The sequence below is a fragment of the Sminthopsis crassicaudata genome, chromosome 1 (assembly GCF_048593235.1).
Source record: "Sminthopsis crassicaudata isolate SCR6 chromosome 1, ASM4859323v1, whole genome shotgun sequence".
NCBI lineage: Eukaryota > Metazoa > Chordata > Mammalia > Dasyuromorphia > Dasyuridae > Sminthopsis > Sminthopsis crassicaudata.
In genome coordinates, this window is record NC_133617.1 from 749,572,585 (window position 1) to 749,600,139 (window position 27,555).

Consider the following 27,555-nt stretch of genomic DNA (forward strand, 5'->3'; position numbering starts at 1 on the left):
ATGTGTGTGTGTGTGATGTGTGTGTATGATGTGTATGTGAGCATGTGTGTGTGATGTGTGTGTGAGTGTGTGTGATGTGTGTTTGAGGGAGAGGAAGGGGCCTGGGGCTGGGGTTTCCCACACTTCAGGAAGCTCTCGCTCCATCAAACATCAGTGTGCTCAGAAGGACTCACCGCAGGCCTCTCTCTGGGTGTCCTCAGGGGTCAGGGATGGCCACTTGTGCCCGGGAGTTCTATTAGATGGTTAAGAATTCAGTCTTGCTCTCTGGCTTTTGTTCTCATTAGTGAATAAAGGCTGCGCCAAGAGCATCAATGATGAGCGATGTTCTGTGAGACCAAATGTATGAGACAAACTCTGTTTTTTTCTATAGTAAAAAGAAAACGCTTCAGCCAGATGTTGGGGTTTGGAATTGTCTTTGTTTTTTTGGGAGGCGAGAGGGGACAGAAGACAACATAAATAGAAATCTCTCAACCAAAAGCTTTTGTTGTTGCAAAAAGAGAAGATGAAAAGGGAGAGGGAGGCCCTGGGGGCCCGTGGGGAAAAGCCGGCTACTTTTTCATCTCCAGGATGGTGCTTCCTGGGCCCCGGTTCTTAGCGCTGCAGATGTTGCAGAACTGTCCAGCAGAATTCTGAGAAAACAACAGGAAAAAACAAAACAAAAGAGACCCATGTAAGAACATGAGAGCTAATGTATTCCCCCTCCCATGGAGCATGGAATAAAGTTTCCTGTTTTCTTGATTACATCTGCTTATCTTCGAAATTGCTCTTGCAACAACCGGAATGTTTTTGATAAGCATTTTACCCCAGAGAAAAATGGATCACCGACGAGATAGGAAAACCCGATGAGTATATGTATACGCAAGTGTGGGTGCGTCACGTGTGCACGTGTGTGCACACGTTTGTTACCCAACATGTAGCTGTAGGCACACACACGTGCATGGACATGAGAAGAGCCTGGCTGGGACTCTGGGCAGATTCTGAGGCGGGAATACCTGTGCTCACTTCCGGCTTGCCCTTGGCCCTCCAGTCCCCTCAGCAGCCCTAGCTTGTCCATTCTTCCAGGTGACACATTATAGAGCGGCTCCTTTTTGTCAATGGAGGGAGCTCCCACCTGAACTTAGGCTCAGAGCAAGAGCTTTCTCTGTCAGCCAAGTTGTGGACGTGACAGATCCCTCAGTGCCACAGGATGGTCAGACTTGGCGAAGGAAGGGACCTTGGAGACCACTTAGCTCAAATCGCTCATTTTTCAAATGAGGAAACTGAATCCTTGAGAAATTCGAGTCAAGGAGTTACTGACTATCAAAGGGGAGCTCTGTTTCCAGGCTTTCTACCCTGCCCCCACGTATATACTGAGGAAGAACAGAAGGGTCTCTGGGCCTGCTCTGTGGGGCTCCCTCCTGACCACCCCCTTAGAGGCTCTCAGCAGTGCCCGCGACAACGCCCAGTGGCAGCTCACCATGCTGGGGACGGGCAGACACTCTTTGTGGAACATGTGCCGACAGTGGAAGACAACAGCGCTGAAGGGCTTTGCTGCATCTGTGTGGGGGAAAAACAAAACTCAGTCTCCCCACCTTGGCTGAAGAGCCACTTGTGGGATACTCATCCTGCCTCCAGCACTGAGGGGCACAGCAGGGTCCCACTTGATCATTCCTTCAGAGCCGGCCATTACAAAGGGCTGGAGAAACCCGGGAAGGATGGAAGATGCCCCTGGAAGGCAGAGGACACCCTGGAGGATGTTCCTGGAGGGACGCCCAATGTGGAGAATGCCCTGGGCCTCTGCAGGCCCCTTTAAAATGCTGATCCAATCTCTGTCTGGAGGCTGACAGTGTAAGAGGAGAGCCCTCGGCCTCTGGAGGCTACTCCGGCCACACTAGGAGGGCAGTTTCCCAGACATCGGCTTTCCGTGGACGCCTTAGCAGCAGCTTCCCTCCCTGCTCCTATGAAGTCCTCGGGGCCAATCCAGCCCTCAGCTCAGGGATTCGTGGGCCTCTCTGGCAAGTCTGTGAAGCCTATGGGCCTGTTCTCAGAAAAACCGTTTTTAAATGTACAGAATAAAGTCCACAAGATTCCTAAGAAAACCAAATGCGATTCTTCCCTCATCCAAGTGTGTAGGCCCTGCCCCTGGTCTCCAGCCCCACTTTCGGAGTCATGCACATCTGAGTCTTTCCAGGCTCCTTGCCCCTGACAAGCCAACACTGCTGGGATGACAGCCCGGACACTCCAGTCAGGAGCCCTATGGCTCCAGCCCCTTCTGGGTGGGAGCTCCCTCTCTGAAGCCCCCCAGCCTCCTCCTTCGGAAGCTCCAGAGCATCGCTCATGTCTTCTCTGTCCCATCCCAGGGACCAATGCCCCAGATCAAGGCCCCTGTTTCCTTCAGCACGTCGACAGCTGGGGGCCTTGACCCAGGAGGTGCAGAACTGCTGCCTGCGTATGGGGCCTGCCACCTGGTCCCACTGACGAGCTGGGAGGAGGCACTGCCAGCCTTCGTCCTTTCTAACCGGCTCTCTGTCTGCCCTGAGCGCTGCCCGTGATTCTGGGGAGCTGTTCCCATTCCCTCAGTGCCTCCAGCTCTCAGCTTTCCAGCTCCCCAAGCTGCCTTTCCTGCTTGGGGCGGGCCCACAGGAAGTGCCTAATTAACACGGCAGATGCAGTGGGTGCTCATGTCATTTCCGCTCTGGGGCCAATCAGTGAAGGCAGGAGGCAATGGCGTCCTCCCCATACCGGGATGGATCCACGGCCTGCCCTCTCACGGCCTCACAAATCCTGTGTTATTTTTAACCTAAGCACAGAAAAATGCAGCTTTCTTTCAAGCCTACTCCAGTCCATTCAAGCCATCTCCAAACATTTATTAAACTTTACTACAGGCACCCAAGGACAGTGCTAAGTGTTGGGAAAACACAAGGGGGCACTGCAGGGCTGTCCTTCCTGAGCCCCCTGCCCCTGAGAAATGTAGCCCGGGTAGAAGCGTGAGACAGGGAGGATGAGGAAGGGGGCAAAGGGAGGAGAGCTGAGGCACCTGAGGGAGGGATTCTGGGAAGGCTTTTGAAGAACCCGAGTCTTACATGGATAGAACAGGGTCGAGACGTGATAGGACAGCGGGGAGCTGTGCTCTGGCCGGGGTGAAAGGGGTAGAGGTGGGGAGAGCTGGACAGGCCCCGGGAGCGGCCTGGGCAGGGACTCCCCGCGCTGGGTCAATGGTGGCCGGGCACATCTCCGAAGAACTCTGACAGACGTTATCTCTGGAGAGTCAGCCCGGCCTCATCTGTCAGAAGCAGGGTCTGTGCCCGGAGCGTCCAACCTCCTGCCCCAACCAGCAGGGGCGAGGGAAGCGAGAACAGGGGCTGGCCCTCCTCAGGTGATGGGGAGGAGGGCCGGAAGTGAGATGGGGGGAGCAGACGACCCCGGGGCTGGGGCGTGCGAGGGACTGGCTAGGACACAGGCTGAGAAGGCAGTAAAAGTCAGCTTTAGGCAGGGAGTGGCTCAAGGTTTACCAGAATTACTCCTTGGAGCACAAACTATTAACACTTTTCAATAGGGACTATTACCACCCAGCATTTCGATTGGGCTTTAAGGCTCGCAAGTGCTGCCGTAGCTGCTCATTTCATCCTCCCAACAATGCAGGGAGGTGGGGGTCTCTATTGTTAACTTCGTTCCACAGACTGAGGCCCCGAGAGGGGATGCGTCTAGAGGTGGGCTTTGGGTGCAGGGCCTCTCAACTGCAAGCCCAGGCGCCCCTTGTTGCCTCGGGGACATGCCCTCTGCTGGGCTCCTTGAGCATCTTACCTCCGGGAAGCACAGGGGAGAGACACGACTCACAGATGTTTTCCTCTGCAAGGAAACACAGAGCGTCAGCAGCCTTTTCCTGGCTTTGCTCCCTCCCAGGCTCTCACTCGATCCCATCCCACGCCAGGACCTGGGTCACTCACCGTCAACAAGGACACCTTTCATCTGGGTGCGGTGCATCTTCTTTAGGAGGGACAAAGAGTCTGCCACCAGGATCTTCTTGCAGCCTTCACGCAGGAGAATCTAGGGGACACAAACACTGATGTGTAAAAAATCCAGGAGGCGGAAAGCAGCTGGGGGCAGACTGCCAAGGACCTCTGCCCCCAGAGCATGCTGCCTCTGTTTCCAGAGTCCTCAAACACCACCTGGAGCTCTTAGTACTGATCAGATCGATCTGGTTGCAGACAAGGATTCTGGGATTATGACATCATTCCCCAGCCCCCCAATATTTAAAAAAGGAGAACGTGGTCCTTCTAGAACACTTAGACTGGCTACCAAGTGCCAGCATGACAGCAAGAGCCCTGAAAGGGAGGAGGGGACTTTGTGTGCCAGGCGGGGTCGAGCCACTGCCCCACTCCAGATTTTGAGACAACCAGCCCAGAACTCTGAGGCTGAGCCCTTTCGTTAGGTGGGCCTTTCCGAGCCCCTGCCTTGTTTCCAGTCTGACCCCCAGGGCTTCCAGCAGAGGACCGACTGCTCCTTCTAAACACGAGGCGGACCCTGCCTCCCCCGCAGCAGCCACAGCCACGTGAGCCGAAGAAAGAAACTGCTGGCCCTGCGACACGGCTCTGGGTCAGAGAGCGCTTAGGCTTTATCGACAGAAGAATGATTAATAGATCACATTTCTGCAGCACTACTATGTGCCAAGTACTGCAGAAGAACCTCACAATCATTATCCCATTCGCTCCTCCCTGAGAGAGAAGAACTATTTTTATCCCCATTTTACACTTCTAGAAGGCGCCACTGGGTTCTATTCACCCACTGGGTCATTCTCCTGGCACCTCCTGAGTGCAGAGGGGCAGAGGCAAGGCCTTCTTCCCTTGTTCTCGCTCCCAGAGGCCTTCGGGGGTAGAAGGCAACATCTGGGTCCACTGTTCCCTCTTAACCCCACAGAGCCCAAGTCCACAAGGCCTTTCCCCGTACTTGATTAAGCAATCATTCCTATATCCTCTTTTGAATAGACCAGAGCAGCCATGTTTCTTCTGGCTGAAGACCTCAAATGTACAATCTGACAAAACAGAACATGTCTAGGATAGTATTCTTCACTAATGTCTGGCACTGGGAGAAAGAATAAATTACCTCTCTACCGTGTGACAAAATTCGAAGTCTTTGTTCTTCAAGCCTCTGTAGAGCCTGAGACAAGCATTCGAAGGGTTTTTCTAAAAAGGAATTACAAATCTAGCAAGAGAAACACAGTCCACCCAGGTGGAAACGAAGAAAAAAAGAAAAAAAATGAGCCACAAAAAGAGGCAGGTAAAAGTGTTAAGAGAAATATTAAAAAAAAGTACCTGTGAGGGGTGACCCCCCCACAGGCTTGAGGAACTTTGATGTCTGGACTCGAGAGGAGGCAAATGGCAGTTCTCTTGGTATCTTATGTAGAAGTGACGAGGATGACACGAAGCTGGTGGCTTAAGGAAAGGCCCGACTGCCCGACCTGTCCAACCGTGGAAAGGAATGACTTGGAAGAGAGGGATTCCCATCCCTGGAGGGATCCAAGGGAGGGCTGGATTTCCTACCTCAGGGAAGCCAGGTACAGGTGAGACTCGATGACCTCTGAAGTTGAATTCTGGGATTCTCAAGTCAAGAACATAAAAGTAGATCAGTCTCCCGGTCATAAAACTTCAAATTTCCATTCTGTCGATAAAGCCTAAGCGCTCTCTGACCCAGAGCCGTGTTGCAGGGCCAGCAGTTTCTTTCTTCGGCTCACGCGGCTGCTGCTGCTGCTGCTGCGGAGGGTCTGCCTCGTGTTTAGAAGGAGCAGTCGGGTCCTCTGCCCGCTCTTGAGCGGGTAATTCAGAATACGATAGCGAATGTATGGGGGTTCTTGAAGAAGGAGCTCGTAAGACTCAACTTATCTGAGAGTGAGATGAATTACATGCACTGATGACTGGTTCACAAGAAAAAAGTGCCCAAGGGGGAAATCTGAATGGATTTTAAAGGCAAAATCAGAATTAAGCACGTTGCTGAACTCAGGTTAACAGAAAACTCAACATTTCTCAATTTAGAAGATCAAATATGGGGAAAAAAATGAATGAAAAGAGACAGAATCATCTGCCCAGCAGGCTCCCACCTTTCTAAAGAGATACACGGAGCACAGCCCTCTGAAAAAAGTGTTGCCATCCGCCTGAGAAAAGGACCTGTATTCAGAAACAAGCATCCATGGGAATGAAAAGCCATGAATATCACAAATGTAGCTTCTTTCACGCCTTTCTTAATATAAGCCGAACCTCGGAAACCAAATAACGGAAACACAGACAAATTTCACCCCTGATTCTGCCAGTATCAGGCAGGTTTGTGGGATAATCTGGTAACCAGTGGTAGAAAATATCCATTTAGTGCATGTGGACAAATAACAATCTGGAGAAAATCAAAAGAAGGACAATTTCAGGAAAGATAATGGGAAACATTACGAGCCAATATCCCATTATTCAGTCTCATGGTACGTATGTCTTGACAACGACAGAGCTAAATAACCTGCTAAAATTCAACAACAGGATGTGGTCGACTTCAATTCCTGCAGGCCTTAGACAGGAAAGGCAGAGAGTAAGCGGTTTTCATAACTGACAAAGGGGAGGGAGCACTGTGGGGTCATCCTACATATTTTCCTACTGATTTTCAGCCTTTCTTCTGACTGCCTGCTTTCCAGCTCATCTAAAACATTTAATGTGTTCTCAGAAGTCTGGCTCAGTTCTTTCTTTCCTTAACCTCCTGGCCCAAACTGTGGTCATCTGGACCCAGTGACTGGGTTCTCTGCTACCACGATCATTTGAAAACCCCCGAACCTTGGGTTAACGGCTTCTCCGCACCTCTGCAGGACGGTCACGTGGACAAAAAGCTTGTGATGAGCGGGAGCAAGAGGTAGAATCTACCCTGCTTTACTGAGCAGCTTCGTCCTATCCACAATAAACTAGGGAGATATTTTCCAGGTGATCATTAGATCGAGGTACGAGTTACTCGCACATAATGCCCTGTAAGCCGTTATCACATCTCTCTGTCCAAACGAAGCACATCAGCGAGATGGAGGAGGACTCGATGCTAGAGGAGGCTGGCAAATGCGTTCTCTCCTGTCACGAGATCCCAGCAGGAGCCATTTCCAGGGCCTTCCCAGGCCCACAGATCTGGTCTCAGCTCCAGAGCTGGAGGGGACCTCATCTGCAAAACGAGGAAATGGAAGCCGCGGAAGGTGATGTGACTGAGGGTCCAGAAAGTCCAAACTGCCTCATTTGATTCTTACAAGGACCTGGGAGGAGCCGCTGCCTTATGTGTCCATTTATCCCACCTAAGGGTGTCCCCTTCCTAAAGCGCTCCTCCAGAGGCGATCTTCACTCACATTTCATCGTGTTAGATTTCACAAAGCACACGAGCATTACTGACGTTTTACACAGGTAGAGAAATGGAACTGATCTGCACGGAACCCTAAGGCCGCAAACGTACTGACAGATACACATAATACCCACAATCCCACTCCCCAGTGAAACCCCACTGACTCCCAAATGGCCTTGGAATACTGATGGAATGATGGAGGTCACTGGCTCCCCCCGCCTCCTTCCACCTGTCACTTTTCCAAACCTGCCGGTTTTCCCTGTGGTCACCTCCCAGACCCCTCTCCTCCAATCTACTGTCAACACTTTTTCTGCCACCACAGCAGCCCGTCTGCCCTCCGTCTCAGTCACGATTCTGGATCCCCTGAATGCTCTCCCAATTGTCCCTCTACTTCGGGTCTGTCGGCCTCAGGAGCTCTATTAAGAAAGCATGAATTATGGCATGTCACGGTTCAAGGCCAGACCTGAGTCTGTTCGGACTCGTGAGTGCTCCCTGTGCTGGGAGGCTTAGGCTGGCCGGGAAGATGCCGGAGGGAGAAGAACCCAGGCAGAGCAGAACCAGGAAGCAGAAACCAGAGGGAGAACACTGTGCACTCAGGCCCGAGGGCACAGGGCCCTGAAGGCCAGACTCACGCCTCATCTTCTCTCCATCCTTCTAGATGTGCTCCTTCCAGGCAGCTGCTCACACCCACTTCCCTTAGCAGGAACAAGACTTCCCCCCCCCCCCCTTTCAGCTTCCTCCCTTCTAGGACCACTAGCTTTTCTCCTTTTTCCTGTTCCAACCTTGGGGTACAAGGAAGTACCACCTCTGCACCCCATCTCAAGGAGCCTCGTGACTCGCACTGGCATCGACCTTTTGCCTCCTAATTCTCCTTTTCTGGAGGTTCTTCCGCTTCTGGGAAGAAATCCTTGTTATATCGGGGACGGTTTTCCTTGGAGAGAAGGAAGCCCAACCTAAAATAGTCAAGGGTTTGGTGGGTTTGGGGGAAGTCATCACAGGAAAACAAATTAGTGTTCACAAACTGGATGAGTGATCTATTTAAAAGATAATTTGTAATTAGCATGTCGATAAGGGAGGGAGGAGGATGAATTATCATAAAATGTGGATTAATGGGAGTGCTTTCAATTTGCTCCTGACATTGAGTCAAGGTCACTGGAGGCAAATCATCCCCCGGTGGGAAAGTCTTCTCCAGGGGAGGAACTTCTCACCCCCGGCCTGGCCTAGGTTCAAAGCAAACACATTTGGAACAAACGGAAAAATTCAAGAGCGGCGGGAACACTTCTGGGGGCGACTGATGAAGAACGAAGCGACTCCAAGGCCAAAGGAGGTAAAGGAAATGCTGCCAGCCCCCTGAGTGTCATTTCTGTGGTTTAATGGCTGACTTTGGGACGTAGGGGTCCCATGAACTCCCCCGGCATCTGGAGAAGCGCTGGGACACCTGGGCAGGTCCCGATGGAGGGAGAAGGACCACAGTTTTCAGGGAGGGAGCGGTCACGAGGTTTCAAGTTGACATAACTGATCAGGAGAGACGGACCTGGAGTCTGGGAGCAGGGAGTGGCTTTCCCAAAATCAGGCGGGATCAGAACCAGAACTCTGACATAACCCGATTCCTCCCGAGGCCACCTTCTGGGGCCTGAGAAGACAGAGCCAGCCAGTGCCGGGTAGCCACGCTGAGCCTTGGGCCGGACCGCAGACCGCAGGAAGCTGGCGGCCAGGCCCACACCCCAGCTCTCGTGGCCGGCGGGGTTTGGGGCGCCCAGGGCAGGACCCAAGAGTGACTCCCCAGGAGGCCTGCTGACCGCCCTGGAGCGGGCCGGGGGCTCTGGCGCTGCCCTCGGGACCGGCACCGGCCTTCCCGGTGACGGGACATTTCTGCCAGCCGGGGGCGAAGCTCGAGCCGGCCTTCTCTCTGCCGGAGGGGCCGCTTACCTGGAGATTGTAGTCCTGCAGGATTTTCACCAGCGAGTCTCTGAGGTTGGGAATCTCCATCCCTTCCTTAATTCGGTGGATGAGGAGGATGGGGTCAACGTGGGTGCCGATGTTGTTTAACAGGCCGGTGATGAACGCTGGGGAGAGACACGCGGCCGAGTGAGCGCAGGGTCGCCCCGAGGGGCCGCCCGCCGCCGGGAGACGAACCGGACCCTCGCCGCCCGTGCCCCCTCGGAGCTTACTCTGCAAGTGCTGACGGGCCGGGCTCACCTGGAGGGGCTCTGGGGGTGCGGGTGTGGGATTGTGCGGGGGTGACAGCGTCGTGTGCGCGGACACAAATCCATCATGAGTGTATGTGCGCGGGTAGGAGTGCGCCCAGGTGAGCGCGTGGGGCCGGGGCTCAGGGGGGAGGGTCAGCGGGCCCGGAAGGGTGAGATGGGGGGCCCGAAAAGGGGGTTCCAAGGCCGAGGCCTCGAAGGTCAGGCAGCTGAGCCACAGGGACGGCTGAAGGCCGAGGCCAAGTGAAGACCGGAGCAAAGAGCTCGGAACCCGAACGACTTCCCGGGCCATGAGGGGGAGCCCCGAGCTCTGGCTGCAGGGGCGCCCGATTAATGGTGTCCAAGTGGATCGTTTTCATTTGAAAAAGGAAAAAATGGCTGCCGGGGGACGAAGTGAAACGATTCTCTGCACGTTCTGAAAGGGGCCGGGCGAGCTTGGACAAAAGCTGCTCTCCCCACGCTGAGTGTGGGGGGAGGGGAAGAGATCCGGGGAGAGCCCACCGCGGGGCGTCAGGGCAGCGGCCGGGTCGGGGGCTAGGGCAGAACGCTGGGAACCCCAAACACGGCCTGGGCACGCAACCAAGATGGCCGCTCACAAAGAGCCCAGGAGGCTGCTCAGGTGATGCGCTGGGAAAAGGAAGGGCTTCTGGGAGCGTCCCTCCCCCAGGCCAGCCCCGATGCCCCACAGGCACCCACCTGTAAGCACAGACTCACATTCCCAGAGATGTGCACGTGCGCCCACTCGTACACACAGACACACACACACACACACACGCGGGGCTTACGCGGCTTGTCGATGGAGTACAGAATCAGGTCCTCCCACAGCTCGGCGTCGTCGTGCTCCTTGGCAAAGTCGATGGCCTTGTCCACGTCGTGCAGCTCCTCCATGATCATCTTCAGGGCGCTCCGACTGTTGCCCATGCGGCCTGAGGGCGGGAAAGCAATGGTGTCACTCCTGCCCACACACCGCCCGCCAGTGCCAGCCCGCTCCCTGCCAGGCCTGGCCCCCTCCACCGGCACCGGCCCGCTCCCTGCCAGGCCTGGCCCCCTCTAATGGCACCGGCCCGCTCCCTGCCAGGCCTGGCCCCCTCTAATGGCACCGGCCCGCTCCCTGCCGGGCCTGGCCCCCTCCGCCGGCACTGGCCTACTCCGCCCGCCCCGGGGCTCAGCAGACTCCCTCCCTTCCTCTCAGGGCCGTTCCGCATCTACACTAGCCCGGGCACACTCACGCCAAGCCCCAAGGGCTTCTGGGAAATCTCCTTTGAAAGACAACTCCCCCACAGAGGTGAAAACTCGGGCCCCCCTTGCTTCACCCCCTCTCCTTAGGAGGAAAGGTGACCCCGAGAAGGGAAAGGCTCGGCAGGGTCACCCGGGACTGGCATCCAGGGGCAGGGGCGGCTCCGGAGTCTGGCGCGTGACCGGCAGCCCCCAGCGTTACTTACTCAGCAGATAGACGGTCTCTTCCACGAAGTTTCTCTGCTGGCAGATCTCAAGAGCCTAAGTTGGAGCAGAAGAAAACAGAGGTGACTCTGGAGCAGCCCAACATGGAGGGGCTCAGGGACCAGCGGGGGCCCGGGCCCGAGGCCTCCACTGGCAGCCAGGATTCTCGTGTGGCCGAGCCCCGGCACGTGGCCGTGAGGCCCCTGGGCCCGCCCCGGCTGACGGCAGCACGGCCTTCTTGGCCAACCCAGGACCGCCTTCCCCATGTCACTGCTGGCATCCTCTCCCAGGCCGGGACATGCCGGAGGAGGGTTTTGCTCCGAAGAGGGAAATCAAAGGTGAAAATGGAGAGATTGAGCCGGAAGATCAGATTCCCTCGAAAGAATCAAGTGGCGGCTCGGGGCACGGCCTGTCCTTTCCATGTACAAAGGGCAGATTTGTCTACGGGCACCGCGGGCCGCTTCGGGGGAGGGTCCACGCCGTCGGCCCCCGAGGACGCCAGCGGTCACGGGTCCCTCTGGACCGGCCCGGGAAACGGAGGAAGGTAACGGCTGCAGCGGAAGCTGACATCACCTCTTCTTTCTCTCCTGCAGCCTCAGGAACCCAACCCACTGAAGCCTCCCGGCGGGCCCGACGTGGGCCAGGCTACAGGAAGCCATCGTGGGTAGAAACAGTGAACAGAAATACAGACAACGCGCCTGGGATCATGTGTCAAAGAGCGGGGAAGGCTGGGAAGGAGAGTGCCCCCAAGCCCCTCCCCCAGGGGGAGCCCCTCCCTCTGTGCCGGTGCACATCTGGCAGATGGCGGACACCTGATGAAAGGGCCAGTCATGGAGCCCCCCCGGAGCGTCCCACCGTCAGCGATCAGAGCTGTCCCTGTGGCTGATGGGAGTCCGGTCAGGGCAGACCCAGGGTTCAGAAGGGGGAGGCAGGGGAGAAAAGGCAGGAGCTTCAGGGCGGAGAGGAGCCCGGGAGGCCCCGATGACCTCGGTACCGGGAGGCTGGCGTGACGCGGTGTCCGATGGAAGCTGATGAGGGGGCGCCATGAGAGGGAATGTGGCAAGGAGCTCTGCTTAAGCACTGGTCACGGGGAGGCCACGGGGAGGCCTGGGCACACAAGGGCCTGGACCAGAATGGCGGCCGTGAAAGCAGACGGAACTGATGTGAGCCCCGGTGGCCCCAGAGACGCCTGCTAGCTCCGGCGGCCCGGAAATCTGCGGCTGGGCAGTCCTGGGGCGGGCACAGAGAGGGGCACCGAGAGGGGCACGGAGCTCCAAGCCCGGGGGTCTGAGCCGAAGCTGCGCAGGGAGCGGGCTGCCCAGCAGGAGGATCTGGGATCTCCTCTGGGCCGGGATCATTTGTCAGAAGACAGACCCTTCCAGCTGCGATGGCCTATGACCCTAAACGCCCTTTCAAAAGATGGAGACAGAAATGGCGCCAGGGAGAGAGGTCGGGCTGGGAAGAGCAGAAGGGTCAGTCCGAGGGCTGAGGACGGAGGAGTCGCTGAGTACCCGCAGCAGGAAGGGAAGGCCAGAGAGAGCGCCGCTGAAAGGCTCAGGAGGAGGCGTCGGGAGAGGAGCCCGAGGGCCAGAAAGGAGCCCGTGTTGCTCGCGCTGCTCAGGATCCCACTGTCACAGGCATGAGGTGGGCTGCACGGCAAGGTCCTGACAAGCCGGGGCTCTGCCCCAACCTGGAGACATCAGTGCGGTTCTCTCCCGGAGCCCTTTCCTTTGGCCCAGTTCTGATGGGTCCCTGGGGGAACTCACCGGAGAAGGTACCAGCCCTCTCTGCCCTCTCCTGGCTGGGCACAGCTGGGGCTTGCAGACCCTCAGTTCAAGCAGGTCAGAAGCTGCCCCAGGACAGTTCTCTGGGCTGTGCCCGCACCCTTGGGAAGGGCATCCCGGAAGAGCTGCCCTCCGGGGCTCGCCATCGCGCCCGTTATTCTTCTTGCGCTTGTTCCCTCTTAACTTGCCTTCCTAGAAGTCCGAGCCGGCTGAACGAGGCGGAGGGTCTTAACCCTGAAGCTGGGCTCCACGCCCCCTCCAGCCCCTCATCATCAGGAAAAAGAGCTCACGTGGAGCTGAGGCGGCTTCTTAAAAGCCCCCGAGGTTTCCAAGATTAACACCCTGTCGGTCAGGAAACGTCATCAAGCGCTTTCTGCAGATGTGCCGGGCCCGGCGCTGAGAACTGGGGAGAGCCAAGGGGCCGGAGATGATCGGGACCCTCAAAGGGCCCACAGGCCAGCGGGGGGGGGGGGGGGGGGGGGCAACAAGCAAACACGTGAACAAAGCTGCAGCGGAGAGGATGATAAGGGAACGATCCTTCCTTCGGAAGGGGGCTGGGGGGGGGGCCTGAAGGAAGCCAGGGACAACCGGAGATGGAGAGCCACGGGGAGCACAGAGGCACGGTCCTTGGACAGGGGGTGTGGAAGGGGAGGGCTCAGCCCGCCAAACCGGATCTTCGGGAGCCGCCCTGGAGCTTGCTGAGTGGGCCGGGGAACCTGACAGTCCTGAGCTGTTAGGGAATCATTTTGGTGGCCGAGCCCCCAGCGGCTCCTGCAGCGGTCCAGGCGGGGAGGGGGCGAAGGCCTGGCCCGGGCCACAGGAGAGGAAGAAGTGTGTTCGAGAGACATGGCAAAGGTGAGGTGCCAGGCCTTGGCGCCGGCGGGGCTGCGGGGGCTAAGAGGGAGCGAGGGATCTGGGGGGATTCCAGTTGGGAGCCTGAGGGCCTGGGAGGGTGGGGGGTGCCCTCCGCAGAAAGAGGGGAAGTAGCAGGGGAAGCCTCAGGGGGAAAGAGAACAAATTCTCTTCTGGATAAGAAGACTACTGGAGATCCGGTTTGGGAAGTCTGGAAGGCTGCAAATGTGAGACCAGGGGCAGCAGAGGTGTGGGAGAAAGCTCGGGGTGAGCACGAGCATGGAATCCATGGGCACCGTGGAGATCGGCCAGGAAGCCGAAGAAGGGGAGGAGAGGGCCCAGGACGGGTCCTGAGGGGGAGGAGCCGGAGAGCTCAAAGAACCGGGGAGGCGAGCAGAGAGCGGGCTTAGCAGGGAGCCCTTCCTGGGTGGGGGCCACCACAAGTACCCGGGGCTGGCCCACGAGGTCGCAGGCCGGCCCCCGCTGGGCGGCACTTTCAGCCATCTCTCATTCCTATCTCAGGTTAAAGAAAGCTCCCCAGGAAATCCAGGAGCAAACGCGGCTGGGAAGACAGAAAGAAGCGCAGATTTTTTCCTGGTGAGGGGCTGGGGGCCGTGCTCAGGAGAGAGTGGGGCAAGAGAGGGGGAAGAGGGGGAAAGTAACGGGGAAAGGGAAAGGCCCCAACGCACCGCCTGCCGCCCAACTTCCCTTCTTATTCCTAGGCAGGAGAGGCTCCAGCGAGCCCCAGGAGGCATCCACAGGCCTGGCCTGGCAGAACCCAGTCCGGGCCTTCTGCTTTAGCCACTAGAAGCCCGCTGGGGCGACCCTGGGCCTTGCAAACTCTGCCCACGGGTGCATGGGTGCAAGCAGGACCCATCTATGGCCCGGGGCCAGCCTGGCTGGGTCGGGGCGGAGCCCCTCGCCGGGCCGGCCGCAGGAAGGGCACTTTTCGACCAATGGCTTCCGAGGGACCGTGGGCTGCACTGGCGGACACAATCACCTTTCCCTGCGCGAATAAAGCTTTTTTCTCCTTTGAATGAGCAGGAGCCCCAGGTCCCCCAGACTTTTTCCCTCCTAACTTAGGCATTTAGGTGAAGCCTTGTGAATCCCACTCTGCTTATTCCGAGGCATTTCTCAAGGGGGAAGTTTCCCCTCCTGCTCTGAACATCAAGTTGAAGACAGTTTGTAAGCTGCCCCGTCTCTCTCCTGAGGCCTTTATTCCTTAGAGCAAATGAAGGGAAAAGCTCCCAGACCTAAAGGGCCACAAGCTGGTGCAAAATAATTAAAGGCCTTCGGAAACCTGGCACATTATTTCTCCCCCTCGCAATCCTGCGCTTTGGGGGGGGGGGGGGGCATTTTCAGGATCAGGCCTCCTTTCAGAAGGCAGCCGAAGCCCTGAGAAATCGCGTACGAGCTTTTCCATGTTGTGATTTAAGGGGCTAATGATCTGTGACCCTACGTTCTGTTTTCAAAAGACTTCTGATGGAGCCGGTCTCTGTGCAACTACTGCTGGACGGGCAGTTTACTTGGGGGGGAACACAGTGGCCCGGCACAAAGGCTGCATCGCCTTTCCCCTGTTCTCGCCGTCTCATTCAGCTATCCTCCCCGCGGCCCCTTTACAAGCCTCCTTCGGGAGCAGCTTCCCGGTGCGGGCCAACTCCCCGGCCCCTGAAGGAGAGCAGGTTAAGCTGTGCAGGCCCCGGGTGCGGGAGGGGCTGCTCAGAAAGCACTGCCAGCGGGTCCTCGGGCGCTGCTGCCGCCGGGCGAGGTGCCCGGGACCTCTGGGGCTCCGAGCCCTTCGGTTTCCTTCTTTCACTGACGACTTCCCCAGAATAAAGAGGCCTCGCCCTTCTCCCAGCACAGACGCGGTCTTCAAAAGGCCCAACTGGCTCCCGACTGCTTCCCTCTGGACCTGGCCCACGTGCCACCTCCTTCAGCCCTGGAGGTCTGCGCCAGGAGGCCCGCGATCTGGCTTCGAGTCCTGGATTGGCAAATCCCGCGTTCGGCCCCGGGTCTCTGAGCTTTCTGGAGCCGTTTTCAACGTCGTGAGGGGCAGGACTCATGGGAAGCGAATCCCTCGCGGGCACAGGCAAATGTGGCCCGAACCAGCCGCCCCATTGGTCAGTGAGAGAGAAAATGGATTTTTCTCTTTCCCAACAACCTCATTAGGACTGTGAGCTTCAAACAGGGTGACGTGCGAATTTCCATTCTCTTGTTTAAAAGGAAAGACGCTTAACAACCGAACTGGGAGCTGAAGTCACCCGCATCTCCTTAAAGCCACGAGGTGAGTACAAATGGGCCCGTCTAAGTTACAAACAACCAGGGCATCCACCTTTCCTACCTCGAGGAGACGACAGCAGCTCATTCTAGCAAAGCCTCCACGGGTTACGACGCGGACGTCCGTTTAAGGCCTTGAACGCTGTGAGTTTCCTGACTCCTGAGCGCTGCTAACGCCAGCCGGGGAACCGGGGCTGGCCTGCACGTCTGAGGGCCGAGCCTGCAGCCCCCGGAAGCTGGGGTCCGGCCTGTCGGGCCGTCACACAGCTCAGCTGAGGCGGGGGCAGCGCCCTGAAGAACCCGGAAAACTGCAGAAAGCAGCCGACTCCACAGAATGCTCGCAGCTGGGACGACGGGGCCGCTTTTGGACGCTGACCGGGGCCGTGGAGGAAGCCCACGGGCCTGCAGGCAGAGAGCACGGGCTCCCCAAGAGTGAGACTGGGACTCGATTTAAGAGCAAGGCGGGGGTTGGGAGGGCGGTGACGCCATCTAGAGGAAGAGGAAGTTTAGGAAGAGGGGAAGTATTGCTGGGAGAAAACATGAATTTTGTTGGGAACTTGCTGAATTTCAGACATCCACAGAATATGCAGTCATAGCTGTCATGGAGCCACGAGACAGAAGGTCAGAAGAGGGATTAGGGCCGGATAAAGCCAAAATCACTGACACAGAGTCTGCAACTGAATCCATGGAAACGGAGAAGATTACTACGCAAAAGAGCAAAAACAGAAAAAAAAAGAGGGCCGGGAGTGACCATCCGTGGGCATGAGGCGGGTGAAGACCAGTGAAGGAACACCGGCCGGCTGGGAGGAAAACCAGGAGAGGGAAATGCCACGAAATGTGCCCGGGGGAGCCAACAATGGCCGAGGACACCAAGAAGGATGGAGACAGAGTGAAAATCACGGAGTCTGGAGATGGAGCTGCTGGCCAGAGAGAGTGCGATGTTCAGTGCTCTGTCCCCAGCCCATAGGGCCCTGTGTATATCTATCTGAGGAAGGGAGGAGGGAAGGAGAAAAGGAGAGAAGGAGGGAGGAGGCAAGGTGGAGAGGAGGGAAAGGGGAGAAGGAAAGGAGGGAAAGGGGAGAAGGAAAGGAGGGAAAGGGGAGAAGGAAAGGAGGGAAAGGGGAGAAGGAAAGGAGGGAAAGGGGAGAAGGAAAGGAGGGAAAGGGGAGAAGGAAAGGAGGGAAAGGGGAGAAGGAAAGGAGGGAAAGGGGAGAAGGAAAGGAGGGAAAGGGGAGAAGGAAAGGAGGGAAAGGGGAGAAGGAAGGGAGGGAAAGGGGAGAAGGAAAGGAGGGAAAGGGGAGAAGGAAAGGAGGGAAAGGGGAGAAGGAAAGGAGGGAAAGGGGAGAAGGAAAGGAGGGAAAGGGGAGAAGGAAAGGAGGGAAAGGGGAGAAGGAAAGGAGGGAAAGGGGAGAAGGAAAGGAGGGAAAGGGGAGAAGGAAAGGAGGGAAAGGGGAGAAGGAAAGGAGGGAAAGGGGAGAAGGAAAGGAAGAGACAGAGGAAGGAGAGAAGGAGCAACAGACTCCCTGACTCTGGCTTCACTTGGACAAGCGTGACGTTGTTCCCTGGGCAGTGACCTGGGATTAGCAAACCGATTCTGACCTGGCTTCCTAATGGTTTCTCCCCATGGCTGTTTCCAAGCCCGGCCCGGCCCCCGGATCCCTGGTGGCTCCTTCGGCTTGAGCCCCAGGGACCCCACTTATTGCCGGGTTCAGGAAGGCCCACGAAGGGTCTAAAAGCTCCCTCAGAGAGAGGCTCCAGCTGTGGCCCAGACCGGGCAGGTGGCGACCACGTCGGCGGTGGGGGGAGCCGGCCGCTTACCTTCTCCAGGGGGCAGTGGGTGCTGTCCCGCAGAAAGGGCAGCAGGTTGGGACGATCGTACTCGGCATAAAGGCTGATCTGCTTCTCGTGGAAGCGCTGGCCCTTGTGATGGTCCCTCTTGAAAAGCTTGTGCAGATACTGAAAGGAACAGAGGACAAAGGCACCCAGATTAGTGTGGGTGGGGTGGGGTGGGGCAGCCAGGCTGTGCGCCTCCTCCCAGCTCTCCCCTGAAAGACCCGGACACGGCCCCCTTCAAAGCCCTGGCTGTGACTCGGGCCCCAAGGGCCACAGAGAGGAGGGGTGTGAGAAGCACAGCCCGAGGGCTGGGCTGGGGGGGGGTCAGAGGGTCGGCTTCAGATCCTGGCTCTGACGCTCCCTGGCTGGATGGTCTTGGACAAGTCCCTGAGACCCTCCTGCAGCAGATGGGGGTCACCCATGGAGCCCCTTCTCACTCCTGGGCCCCAGGCCCCAGTGATGAGAGCGGAGGCGATTTCAGAAGCCGGAATGCAAAGGCACGGCCGGGGGTCAGGCTGGCCTGGGACCCGGGGTTCCCACCGGCTCTTGGCAGCTGAGCAGAGCGAGGATGGAGTGAGCCCACGGGGATTTTCCACCAGCTTTCCAGGCCCTCCACCCTCCTCCCCTCCAGGATGGACACTCGCACCCGGCTCTCGGCAGGATGGCTGCAGCAGCGCGTTTCCCCCAACTCTGCACTAGGCTTGAAGGTGAGCCCCGACCCCGACACTCCCCGCTACGCAGCGGGCCCAGGTGAGCTTGAGCCCAGCAGCTCAGAGCCATCCTGCCACAGGACTCGCTGCCTGCGGCCGCTCTGGCATCCTGGCCGGACGCTCTGCCCTCCCTGACCAAGGGCCGAGCCTCACAGTGGCCACACTCACTTCTGGCAATAGCCAAAAGGATGAAAAAGGAGGGGAACGGGGCTCCAGACTTGTGGGAGAGCTGCAGACCCGCTCCAGGGAAGGTGGGCCCAGCTCGGGCCAGCGTGCCTGGGAGGGCACAGGCACAGGGCCCCTGGATAACCCTGGTCGCATGCCCGCTCTCCCCTGCTGCAGGGCCCCTAGGTGACCATGGGCACGTGCCCGCTCTCCCCTGCTCCAGGGCCCCTGGATAACCCTGGTCGCGTGCCCGCTCTCCCCTGCTCCAGGGCCCCTGGATAACCCTGGTCGCGTGCCCGCTCTCCCCTGCTCCAGGGCCCCTGGATAACCCTGGTCGCGTGCCCGCTCTCCCCTGCTCCAGGGCCCCTGGATAACCCTGGTCGCGTGCCCGCTCTCCCCTGCTCCAGGGCCCCTGGATAACCCTGGTCGCGTGCCCGCTCTCCCCTGCTGCAGGGCCCCTAGGTGACCATGGGCACGTGCCCATTCCCCAGAGCTGTCACCCTGGGAAGCCAAGGCTGGTCTGGCCGAGGATCCAAAAGGAAAGGGAGGGGACTCACCACGTGCTGCAGCTCCGGCCTGTTTTCCAGCTCCTCCACAACCTTTTTTATCTGCAGAAAAATGAAAGTCATGGCGTGTGCCCAAGGACGCAGGGCCCCATTCCTGTGGGGCTCAGATCCCCGCACCCCCCGGCTAACATGTGAAACATTCCCAAACTCACGGAGATCTTGTCCTCGTTGTCCAGAAGCATGTCCACGGCTTTCTGAAACAGAGAGGGGCACGGTGGAGCCGGCACACCCGGGCACCAGGAGCTCCAGTGAGCACGTGCCGGCCATGGGAATGGAGAACAGTCTCCCCCCTCCACAGGACGCCCTCCCTCCCCAAACGTCAGCAGGACGCCGGCCGTGCCCTACGTTCGTGTGGGTGCCCACTGTCCCGGTCTCTCTGAGGGCGCCCGCTCCTCTGGACACATTGGTGAGCGCGGCTGCCCAGAGGAGCCTTTCTGCCTCCTGGCCTCCAAGACATCTGGGCCAATGGGCCCTCTCAGGCCCGGGGGCTCCCAGCACGACAAGCCTCCCTCCTCCCCAAAGCCTGGCAGTCACAAGGCGGTGCTCCCGGGGCAGAGGCGCACCTCGGCATCGAAGTCCATGAGCAGCACGATCTTGTCTTGGATGGAGCTGAAGAGGTCGTGCTTGTGGATCAGCTGGAAAACGTCCTTGTGGCGGAGCGTCAGGTAGATCTGCAGGGCCTGGCTGTAGCTCTTGTCGTACGTGTACCTAGGAACAAGGCCGGGCCTCCGGTCAGTCACAGGGGTTGGGCCGGGGGCCCCCGGGGAGGCACCGTGCCAGCGGGAGGAGCCCCGCACTGAGACTTCTGGGACACGGCCCTTGGTGTCGGGGGGGCCGGCCAGAAAGGCCTCAGGGAGCCTCGGTACTGAAGAAAGGAGGATTATAAAGGAGGAAGGACCAAATCTGGGCCTTCAGGCCTGAGGGAGGGCCAGAGTGGAGCCCAGGGCAGGGTCTGGGCCAGGGGCGCCATCTGACCCTGAGGAGAGCAAGGACAGTGAAGGGGGAGGCCGGAGGCAGGGGGCTGCTGGGCTAGACCCGGGGGAGGGACGTGCAGGGTCGAGAGCTCGGAGCACTGCAGGCCTGGGGGTGCTGGGACAGAAGCTGGGAGTCTGGGGAAGCTGAGCGAGGCTTTGGACATGTTGCCTCTGAAAAGCCCAAAAGCAGCTGGGAACATAGCCCGGGGGCTCTGGGCTGAGGCTGGAAGAGGGAATGAAGAGGAGACCCCCCCCCCAGAGTGACCTTTAGACCACGGCAGCCCCGACCCCCCCTTTCCCCCCAAGATGCCCCAGAACAACTGAGGCTAGTCTGTGGCTAATTAAAAACAGCTTTGCTCCTCCAAAAGCAGGAGCCCGCTGGCAGCCCCAATTTCACACTTAACATGGTGGCCATTAAACATTTAGGCAAGTGGGCGCTGTGTGAGGCAATCGGACGTTGAGGAGGGAGCCCAAGCCCAGGGGCGCTCACAGCTCAGCCAGGGTCTGCAGCAGGGTCCGGTTCTGAGGCTCCTTCTTGAGGTGGTCCCGAACAGCCTGCACGATCACCGAGTTGTTGTAGAGGTCCCCGGGCCACTCTCGGATCAGCGTGGCAAAGCCCTGCGGGAAGAGAGGAGGGCAGCTTGGGGGCCGCTTCCCAAGGGGCTCTGGGCTCCCACACTGGCTGGAGGGCATGGCAGCTGGCAAGCAAGCCAGGGAGCTCGCAGGTCCGGGGAACGGAACCATGTGTTCTTTAAGGACCCGCCTGGGTGGCTCCTACAGCGTGGGGGTCTCAAAGCCCACCAGCCCAGAATCTGCAGGGCCTCAGCCAACACTAGACTAGAAGGGTCCGAATGAAGGCCTGTGCCTGGGGGGGACAGGGAACAGGGCAGCAGCTGGCACGGCTGCCCGGCCTGAGCTCCGACCACTCTGATGGGCGACCCTGCAGAGGCCGACAGAAGGGCGCCCTCACCTTTGCAGGCAGTGGCCGGTTGGCTCTGCCCAGAAATACTGACCGGCCCCCAGATGAAGAAACTGTAAAATGGAAGGCCCGGAGAGGGCCCAACTCCGTCCCCAATGGGAAGGGGCGGCTGCCAAGAGCTCGGGCCCATCCGGAGACAAAGGTACAAAGAGACTCGGAAGGGGCCGAGCGGGACGGGCCCAGGGCTGGGACAGCAGACGGGCCCCGGCAGACAGGAGGCCCACAGGCCGGGCGTGAAGTGGAAGGGCACTTGGCGATCGCCAGGCGGCCATTTCTGCCTTTCTCTATATCCCCAGCCTGGCACGGGGTCTGAACACAGGAGGTGCTCAGTGACACGGGGTCAGGGCCGTGGGCCTCTCCCTTAGCCTCCTTGGCCCTTGGGGGCTGGAGATGGGAACTGGATCATGAGTGAAGGGACTCCAAAGCCCTTCATAACCTGCAGCCCTCCCCACCCGGTCTCAGCCCCTTGGCCACCCTTTCAGGCTCACTCTCTTCGGAAGGTTGGCCCCAGACTCCCCTCCACGCTGCTCTGCCCTCAGGTTTGTCAAACTGTGGGGGAGCCAAGGGGCGGAGTCCCCCAAGCCGACTGTCTCGGCCTTCACCTGGCACAGGAAACCCCAAAGGGAAGGGAGCTTAGGTGAGCTGGGGACATGTGCACAAAACACCTGAGGCAGCTCTTTTCTCAGGGCAGAGAGTCAGGAACTGAGGGGATGCCCCTCCAGGGGGAGAGGCTGCATAAGCTGTGAAGTGTGGCTGGGATGGGACGTCACTGTTCTGTGGGAATGGCGAGCAGGAAGCTCTCAGAAGAACCTCCAAAGTCTCCATTGGCTCATGGAGAGCGAAACGTACTGCACAAAGTAACAGCGCTGAGGGCCATTGGCTGGGAATGACCTCGCTGCTCTCAGAAATGCAGTGATCCAGGACTACGGGGAAGGACTTAGGATGAAAAACCCCACCCATCCCCAGAGAAAGAACTGCGTCCGAACACAGCCTGAAGCTTGCCTTTTCTTTCATTTATTTTTCTTGGGGGATTTCTTTTCGGGGGAGAGCTATGTTTTCTTTTGCAACATCACTTTTTGTTTTTGTTTTTTTCCCCTGAGACAATTGGGGTTAAGTGACTTGCCCAGGGTCACACAGCCAGGAAAAGTGTCTGAAGCCAGATTTGAACTGACTTCAGGGCTGGTGCTCCGTCCACTGCGCCACCGAGCTGGCCCTGCAACATGACTTTTATGGAAATGTTTTGCATGACTTTCCATGTGTCTTCTTAATGTGGGGAGGAAGGAGGAAGGCAAAGAATATGGTACTCAAGTGTTTTAAAAATATATGTCATAAAAAACTTTTACATATAACTAGGAAAATACAATAATAAATTTAAAAAAATAACTTTCAGGCTGTTTCAATTCAGCTTTCACTAGACAAGGCTCTGGGCAAGCTATGGGAGCTCCAGAGTCAAAGACTGTCCTTTACCTTCAAGACAGCCCCCAAAAAATGAGGAAATGTGTGAGCCATTCACCGGACAGTCGGGCAGGTCTGGTTTTTTAAAGAGGAAACAAAAGGATTGTGTCAAGCTCCGGTACCTCGTAATCACTCTCCAAAAACTCGTGCAGGATCATTTCATAGATGAGAGGCTTCAGAATGGGATCCCCTCTGGGCAAATACGGGCTGATTGCCTGGAGGACCAAAAAGGTAGGAAATGGGGGTCAAAACAAACAAATCTCAACTTTTCACAACAGTCGTTGGGCATTTAACTTCTTGAATTCAGAGCTCAAGGCACTGAGTAAGTGGGAAGAGCCTCGTGTTTTCTCTGGAGGTGTTGGGGGTCCCATGGCTGGACCATCTGCGGATAATGACACCGTGCTATCCACATCACCTCTGGGAAGAGAACTGTGACCACTCCAAAGAGCTGGGCTTCCCGTGGGCGATGATCAGGGCACAGAGTCAGAGGAACAGCCTCGAGAAATCAGCAATCTCGGTAAAAAACTACAGATCCTGTGTTAGGTTCTGACTAAGTGCTAAGTCGGTACTTGACAATTCTCTAGTTCTGGCCTTTCCTGGGAGTTTTACTTGTGAACTCCTGGGGAGGAGCTTGCATGCTTAGGAGGAGCAAGTTCATTGGTTGAAGTAATTTTCCCCAGAAGCCCTTGCGTTATCCCACGCCCATTCTCTGGGAGGATAAAAGCGGGCGGCTCTGGAGAGATGGAGAGTCCTGTCTGGACCAGACCTGAGGCGGCTCTCCGGAGGGAGAGGAAGAGTCTCTACATGAGGTCAGACTTGGCGGCAGTTAATGACAGCACATCTCCTCCCAGAGCGCGATCGTCAGTCTCTGGAGACGACAGCACGTTATAATCCTGGATTCACATATACCAGCAATCAAAAGAACTAAGCTGTGGCCACAAATATCGTATCCAGCAAAATTATCCATGATATTGAATGGAAAAAAAAAAGGACGTTCAACAAACTTGCAGATCTTCTTTCTCTCAACCAAACTTGAACTCAATAGGAAATTTAACATATAAGAGGTAATATTAAAGATCAATGACAAGAAACTTAACATGGACAAAAGCCTCCGGTGCCTGGACAAATGGCTGAAGGAAGGAGCCAGGCCCGTCCCACAGAGGAGGGCCTCAGCCAGCGAAGGAGGCGCCGGCCCTGCCAGAATCCCAGCTCCGTCAGAGCAGCAGGTGAGAACCCAGCGGCCACAGACAGATTCCAAGGACCAACAGATGGAAATCCAGAATTCTGCGAAAGGCGTATTCTGCAGTCGGGGGCTCTCTTACAGCCTCTAAAGTTTCCTGTAACGTGTCTAGGAAAGGATCCAAACCAGGCAAATAGCAAAACACTTGGAACCAAGCAGTGGAACTTGTCTCACAGTGTGGCCGTCGACAAAAGGAGAAGCGCAGCCCACGAGAAAGATGAAATGGGTAAGAGGTCCTCCAGCAGAAGCCAAATATTTTGTATTTTACAGTCTGATGAACGGGACAGGCAGAAACAAAAATAAACATCATCTCTCTGCGCTCTGACATTGAAAGGCAAATATCTCTCCTCCATTAAAAAGCACTTTCTAACTTCAGGGGCAAATGTACTCCGGCTCCTCACTGGGCACAGCCAAAATGAGGCCGTCTGCACATGCACTGTCAGTGTGTGAGATGGTTTAAAGGCACCGAACCAGGAAAAATCCCGATAGAGACAGCATCCCACTCCCACTGCGTGACTCTAAAGAAAGCCATTTCTAAAACTGTTAGTATGAAAATACCTTCAACCCTGAAGAAAAGCAAACGGCTCAAAATCAACTGCACCGTACCCTGGGAAGATCTTCATCTGCCCTTTTGGGATTATTGAGTTTAAATAGACATAAAGCTGTTGGGGTGGGGAGGCAATGAAGGAGAGGGGGAGAGGAAGAGGGACAAAGAAAGGAGGCAGAATGAGAAGGAAGGAGAAAGGGAGAGAAGAAGGGAGGAATAGAGGGGGCAGAAGGAAGAAGAAGGGGAGGAGGAAGGGGAAAGAGAGACAGAGGGAGTGAGAGACATGAAAGATTCAGAGAAAGAGAGACAGAGACAGAGAGAGAAAGAGGAAGAGGAAGAGGAGAAGATCTAGAAGATGAGAGATATTACGAAGGAAAACAGAAGGGTTATAACTAGCAATGAATTCCAAGTTGCTAGCAGTAATCTCAACATATCCACTGAAAGAAAAGATCAGAGTAGCTCCCACAGTAATAATGAAACTGCACAGAAGCAGCCGCCATCTTCCCCTTTTCTTTTGGTAATCCCTCCCCTAGGGTTGGGCGCTCCCAGGGAGAGTGCGGCTTCCTGAGCAGCAGAAGCTGCTACCTTTCCCCTGCCTCTTGTGCAGTTTTCATCCCCTTCTTCCCAAAGGTCGTCCACAAGGGATTCACCCAAAGTCCTGGACAGTCTCCTAGGCCTGGGAAGTCTCCAGCTGCCCACCTGCCTTCCCTTCCCCCTCTACCTTGCTGAGACATTTCCTTTCCCCTGTGATCTCCCTTAGGCCACCGCATTATTGCCAACAGACACCACTCAAGCCTGGAAGCCATGGGTTTTTCTTGTTGTAGAGCCTGAAGTGCCACTTCCTGCTCCCCATTCTGCCCTCCCGGGGGCAAGCACAAATCTCCCTCCTCTTCCACAGAAGAGCCTCCAGAACTTGCACACAGACTCATTTCCCTTTTCTAGACTGGACAAGAGTCCGCTTTTCCAGGCTAACCAAACCTAATTCCTCCAGCACATGCACAGATGGCTGATTTCCACTTTGCACACACTGAGCATTGTTCTTAGAATCTGCTGCCTGATCAATCAACCGGCCCTGATGAAGTTGCTGCTTGCTGTATGTCAGGCGCTGAGGGTTCTAGGAGCGCAACAATCCAGTCTGGTCTCCCCAGTCCTCAGCTGTCAGTCATGGAATGTAAATGCTTATAATATTTGGGGGCATTACTATAGTCCTGAAAACCTCCCTGATTCTTCATAATCTTTCAAGAAAACCATCTCTGCTAATGGCTCAGTATGCAGGGCCCTGGCCCTCTTACCATCTCTCTGATTATCTTGGGAATCAACTGTCAAGATCTTAGCTGTGTTTATTCTGCCTGGTCCTTCTAAGGTCCTTCTCTCAGGGGGAGAAAGCCCGCGAAAGCTGAGCGGCTCTGCCTCCGGCACCCTTCCCGTTCCCTTCTCTCCCAGCTGGGGTTCCCATTCTGATGCTTTTCCCCAAGCAGCGCCAAAAGCCCTTTCTGCAGGCTCAGAAGTCGCCCATTACTTGACTGTTTCTGAGCCTCTTCAAGCAGAACGGCGCAATGCTCCGATGCTCATCCCCTGCTGCCAGTCTTCATATGGCTGATGGCTTCCTGATGCCTCCCCACAAATCCTGGTGGAAAATCAGCTCTTTGCCTCCCGAGTAACAGTGTTGTCTATCTTAGAACTCCGTTCCTGAGAGATTTCCTCGGCTGTTGAGCCGACTTGACATGATTACGCCACGAGATCTTGCTCCCACAGAAACCTTCTCCCAACACTGGAGATCCGCTCTCCTAAACCGCTCTCAGTCTGTGTCTGGCTGTCTTTGACTCTCTCCTGACCTGGAAGATATGGTGGATATCCCAGTGTTTCCGCTGCTTCTCAGCAATCACCTTCTCATTTCAGGTTGGATTCAAGTCCAGAATATCTGTCTCTTTGGTCTCGCCTTCCACCGACAGAACAAGAGAATCATCACCTGGGAAGCTGCATAGGGCTTTCATTGCTCCAGAGTCCAACCCGGCCTCTATAATAATTAGGAGCAAGGGCAGAGAGCTCCAGAGCTTTGGAGAAAGGAGCCGGGCACGTCTGGGAACCCACGTCAAGCTTGGTCCAACGAGAGGTGGCCCCTGGGCTGACAGCATGTGCACCCACCCTGGTGCAAAGGGCAGAAGCATGAAGAAGTCACGATGGACAGATCAGTGGGTACCTAGGACACGGACTCTCTTCTCCAGAACTGCCATATGAGAATGCAGTCCTGTGGGAAATCTCCCAAGCAGAAAGGATGGAGCGAATGCTGCCCCGACTCAATGCAGAGAACCACAGGGAGGGGGGGGGGGGGGGCCCTCGGACCACCAGGGCTCTAGGAGGCCGCACACTCAGCCTCACTGAGCTCAATCAGGTTTCACTGGTTAGGAAACCCCCGCTACCAGAGTAGACAGCACTGCTTCCGAAAGCTCTGGCTTGGGGACCGGGATGGGCGGCTCCTGGGGTTCACACACGAACGAGCATCGGAAGCACAGTGGGTATGGTGAGAGAAGCCAGCCTCAGAGTTCAAATGCAAATCTTTTCACCAGAGACTACAGTCTCAAAAACTTGCAGTTCTACAGAGAAAGCAGCAGATGGGACAGTGAGCTAGCAATTCGTTCGACATACCTTAAGCTGTCCGATTTCTTTAAATTTGTAAACTTCATATTCCCAGAGAGCTGCGTTTTTCCCAAGAACTTTCTGACATTTGCTGAGAATGAAGAGATCACAGAAGGGAAAATAATGAGTGAAAGAATAGGCACAGAATATGCCAAACAGCATTTTCCCAGTTTAAAAAGTTATGCTTTTACTTACTTTAGGAATCTACATACATACATAAACATACACGCACTCATATAGAATCTTATACCTGTTTATCCCACACATATGTATATATGTACATATATGCCTGTATTTGTATACACACATATATGCAACTATATTGTGGACTATTTACATATGTGTAGTTGAACATACACAAAATCTTTATTACCAATAATTCTCTGCTCAAACTTTTGGAGACAGAAAAGATACATACACATGCATCCATTTATACACACGTGTGTATATTCACACCTCACGCTGGTACTACTGACTCCATTTTTTATGGTTGGGGGTGGGGAAATGCATGGTCTAGTCCATTAATGTGGTCCACTTGAAGGGATTTGATTAAATGACTCCTG

At 56.3% G+C, this 27,555-nt stretch overlaps 1 protein-coding gene across 2 annotated transcripts in view; it reads right to left on the minus strand.

Annotated features, from left to right (window-relative positions):
* Positions 1-396: 396 nt before the first annotated feature.
* The window catches only part of VPS41 (VPS41 subunit of HOPS complex), a 145,932-nt gene continuing 118,773 nt past the window's right edge, over positions 397-27,555 (minus strand). Inside the window, exons 16-29 of one of the 2 annotated variants that reach the window (XM_074284492.1) lie at positions 27,002-27,083; positions 22,691-22,783; positions 20,625-20,752; positions 19,724-19,868; positions 19,313-19,354; positions 19,152-19,202; positions 17,705-17,842; positions 10,976-11,030; positions 10,319-10,459; positions 9,256-9,392; positions 3,927-4,026; positions 3,784-3,828; positions 1,457-1,536; positions 397-629 (exon numbers count right to left, since the gene is read on the minus strand). In XM_074284492.1, coding sequence (XP_074140593.1) covers positions 549-629; positions 1,457-1,536; positions 3,784-3,828; positions 3,927-4,026; positions 9,256-9,392; positions 10,319-10,459; positions 10,976-11,030; positions 17,705-17,842; positions 19,152-19,202; positions 19,313-19,354; positions 19,724-19,868; positions 20,625-20,752; positions 22,691-22,783; positions 27,002-27,083 — 1,318 coding nt within the window. In that variant the 3' untranslated portion in view covers positions 397-548. Of the gene's footprint in view, positions 630-733; positions 1,112-1,456; positions 1,537-3,783; positions 3,829-3,926; positions 4,027-9,255; positions 9,393-10,318; positions 10,460-10,975; positions 11,031-17,704; positions 17,843-19,151; positions 19,203-19,312; positions 19,355-19,723; positions 19,869-20,624; positions 20,753-22,690; positions 22,784-27,001; positions 27,084-27,555 lie in introns of those variants that run through there. The other variant, XM_074284491.1, reaches the window with a different exon arrangement.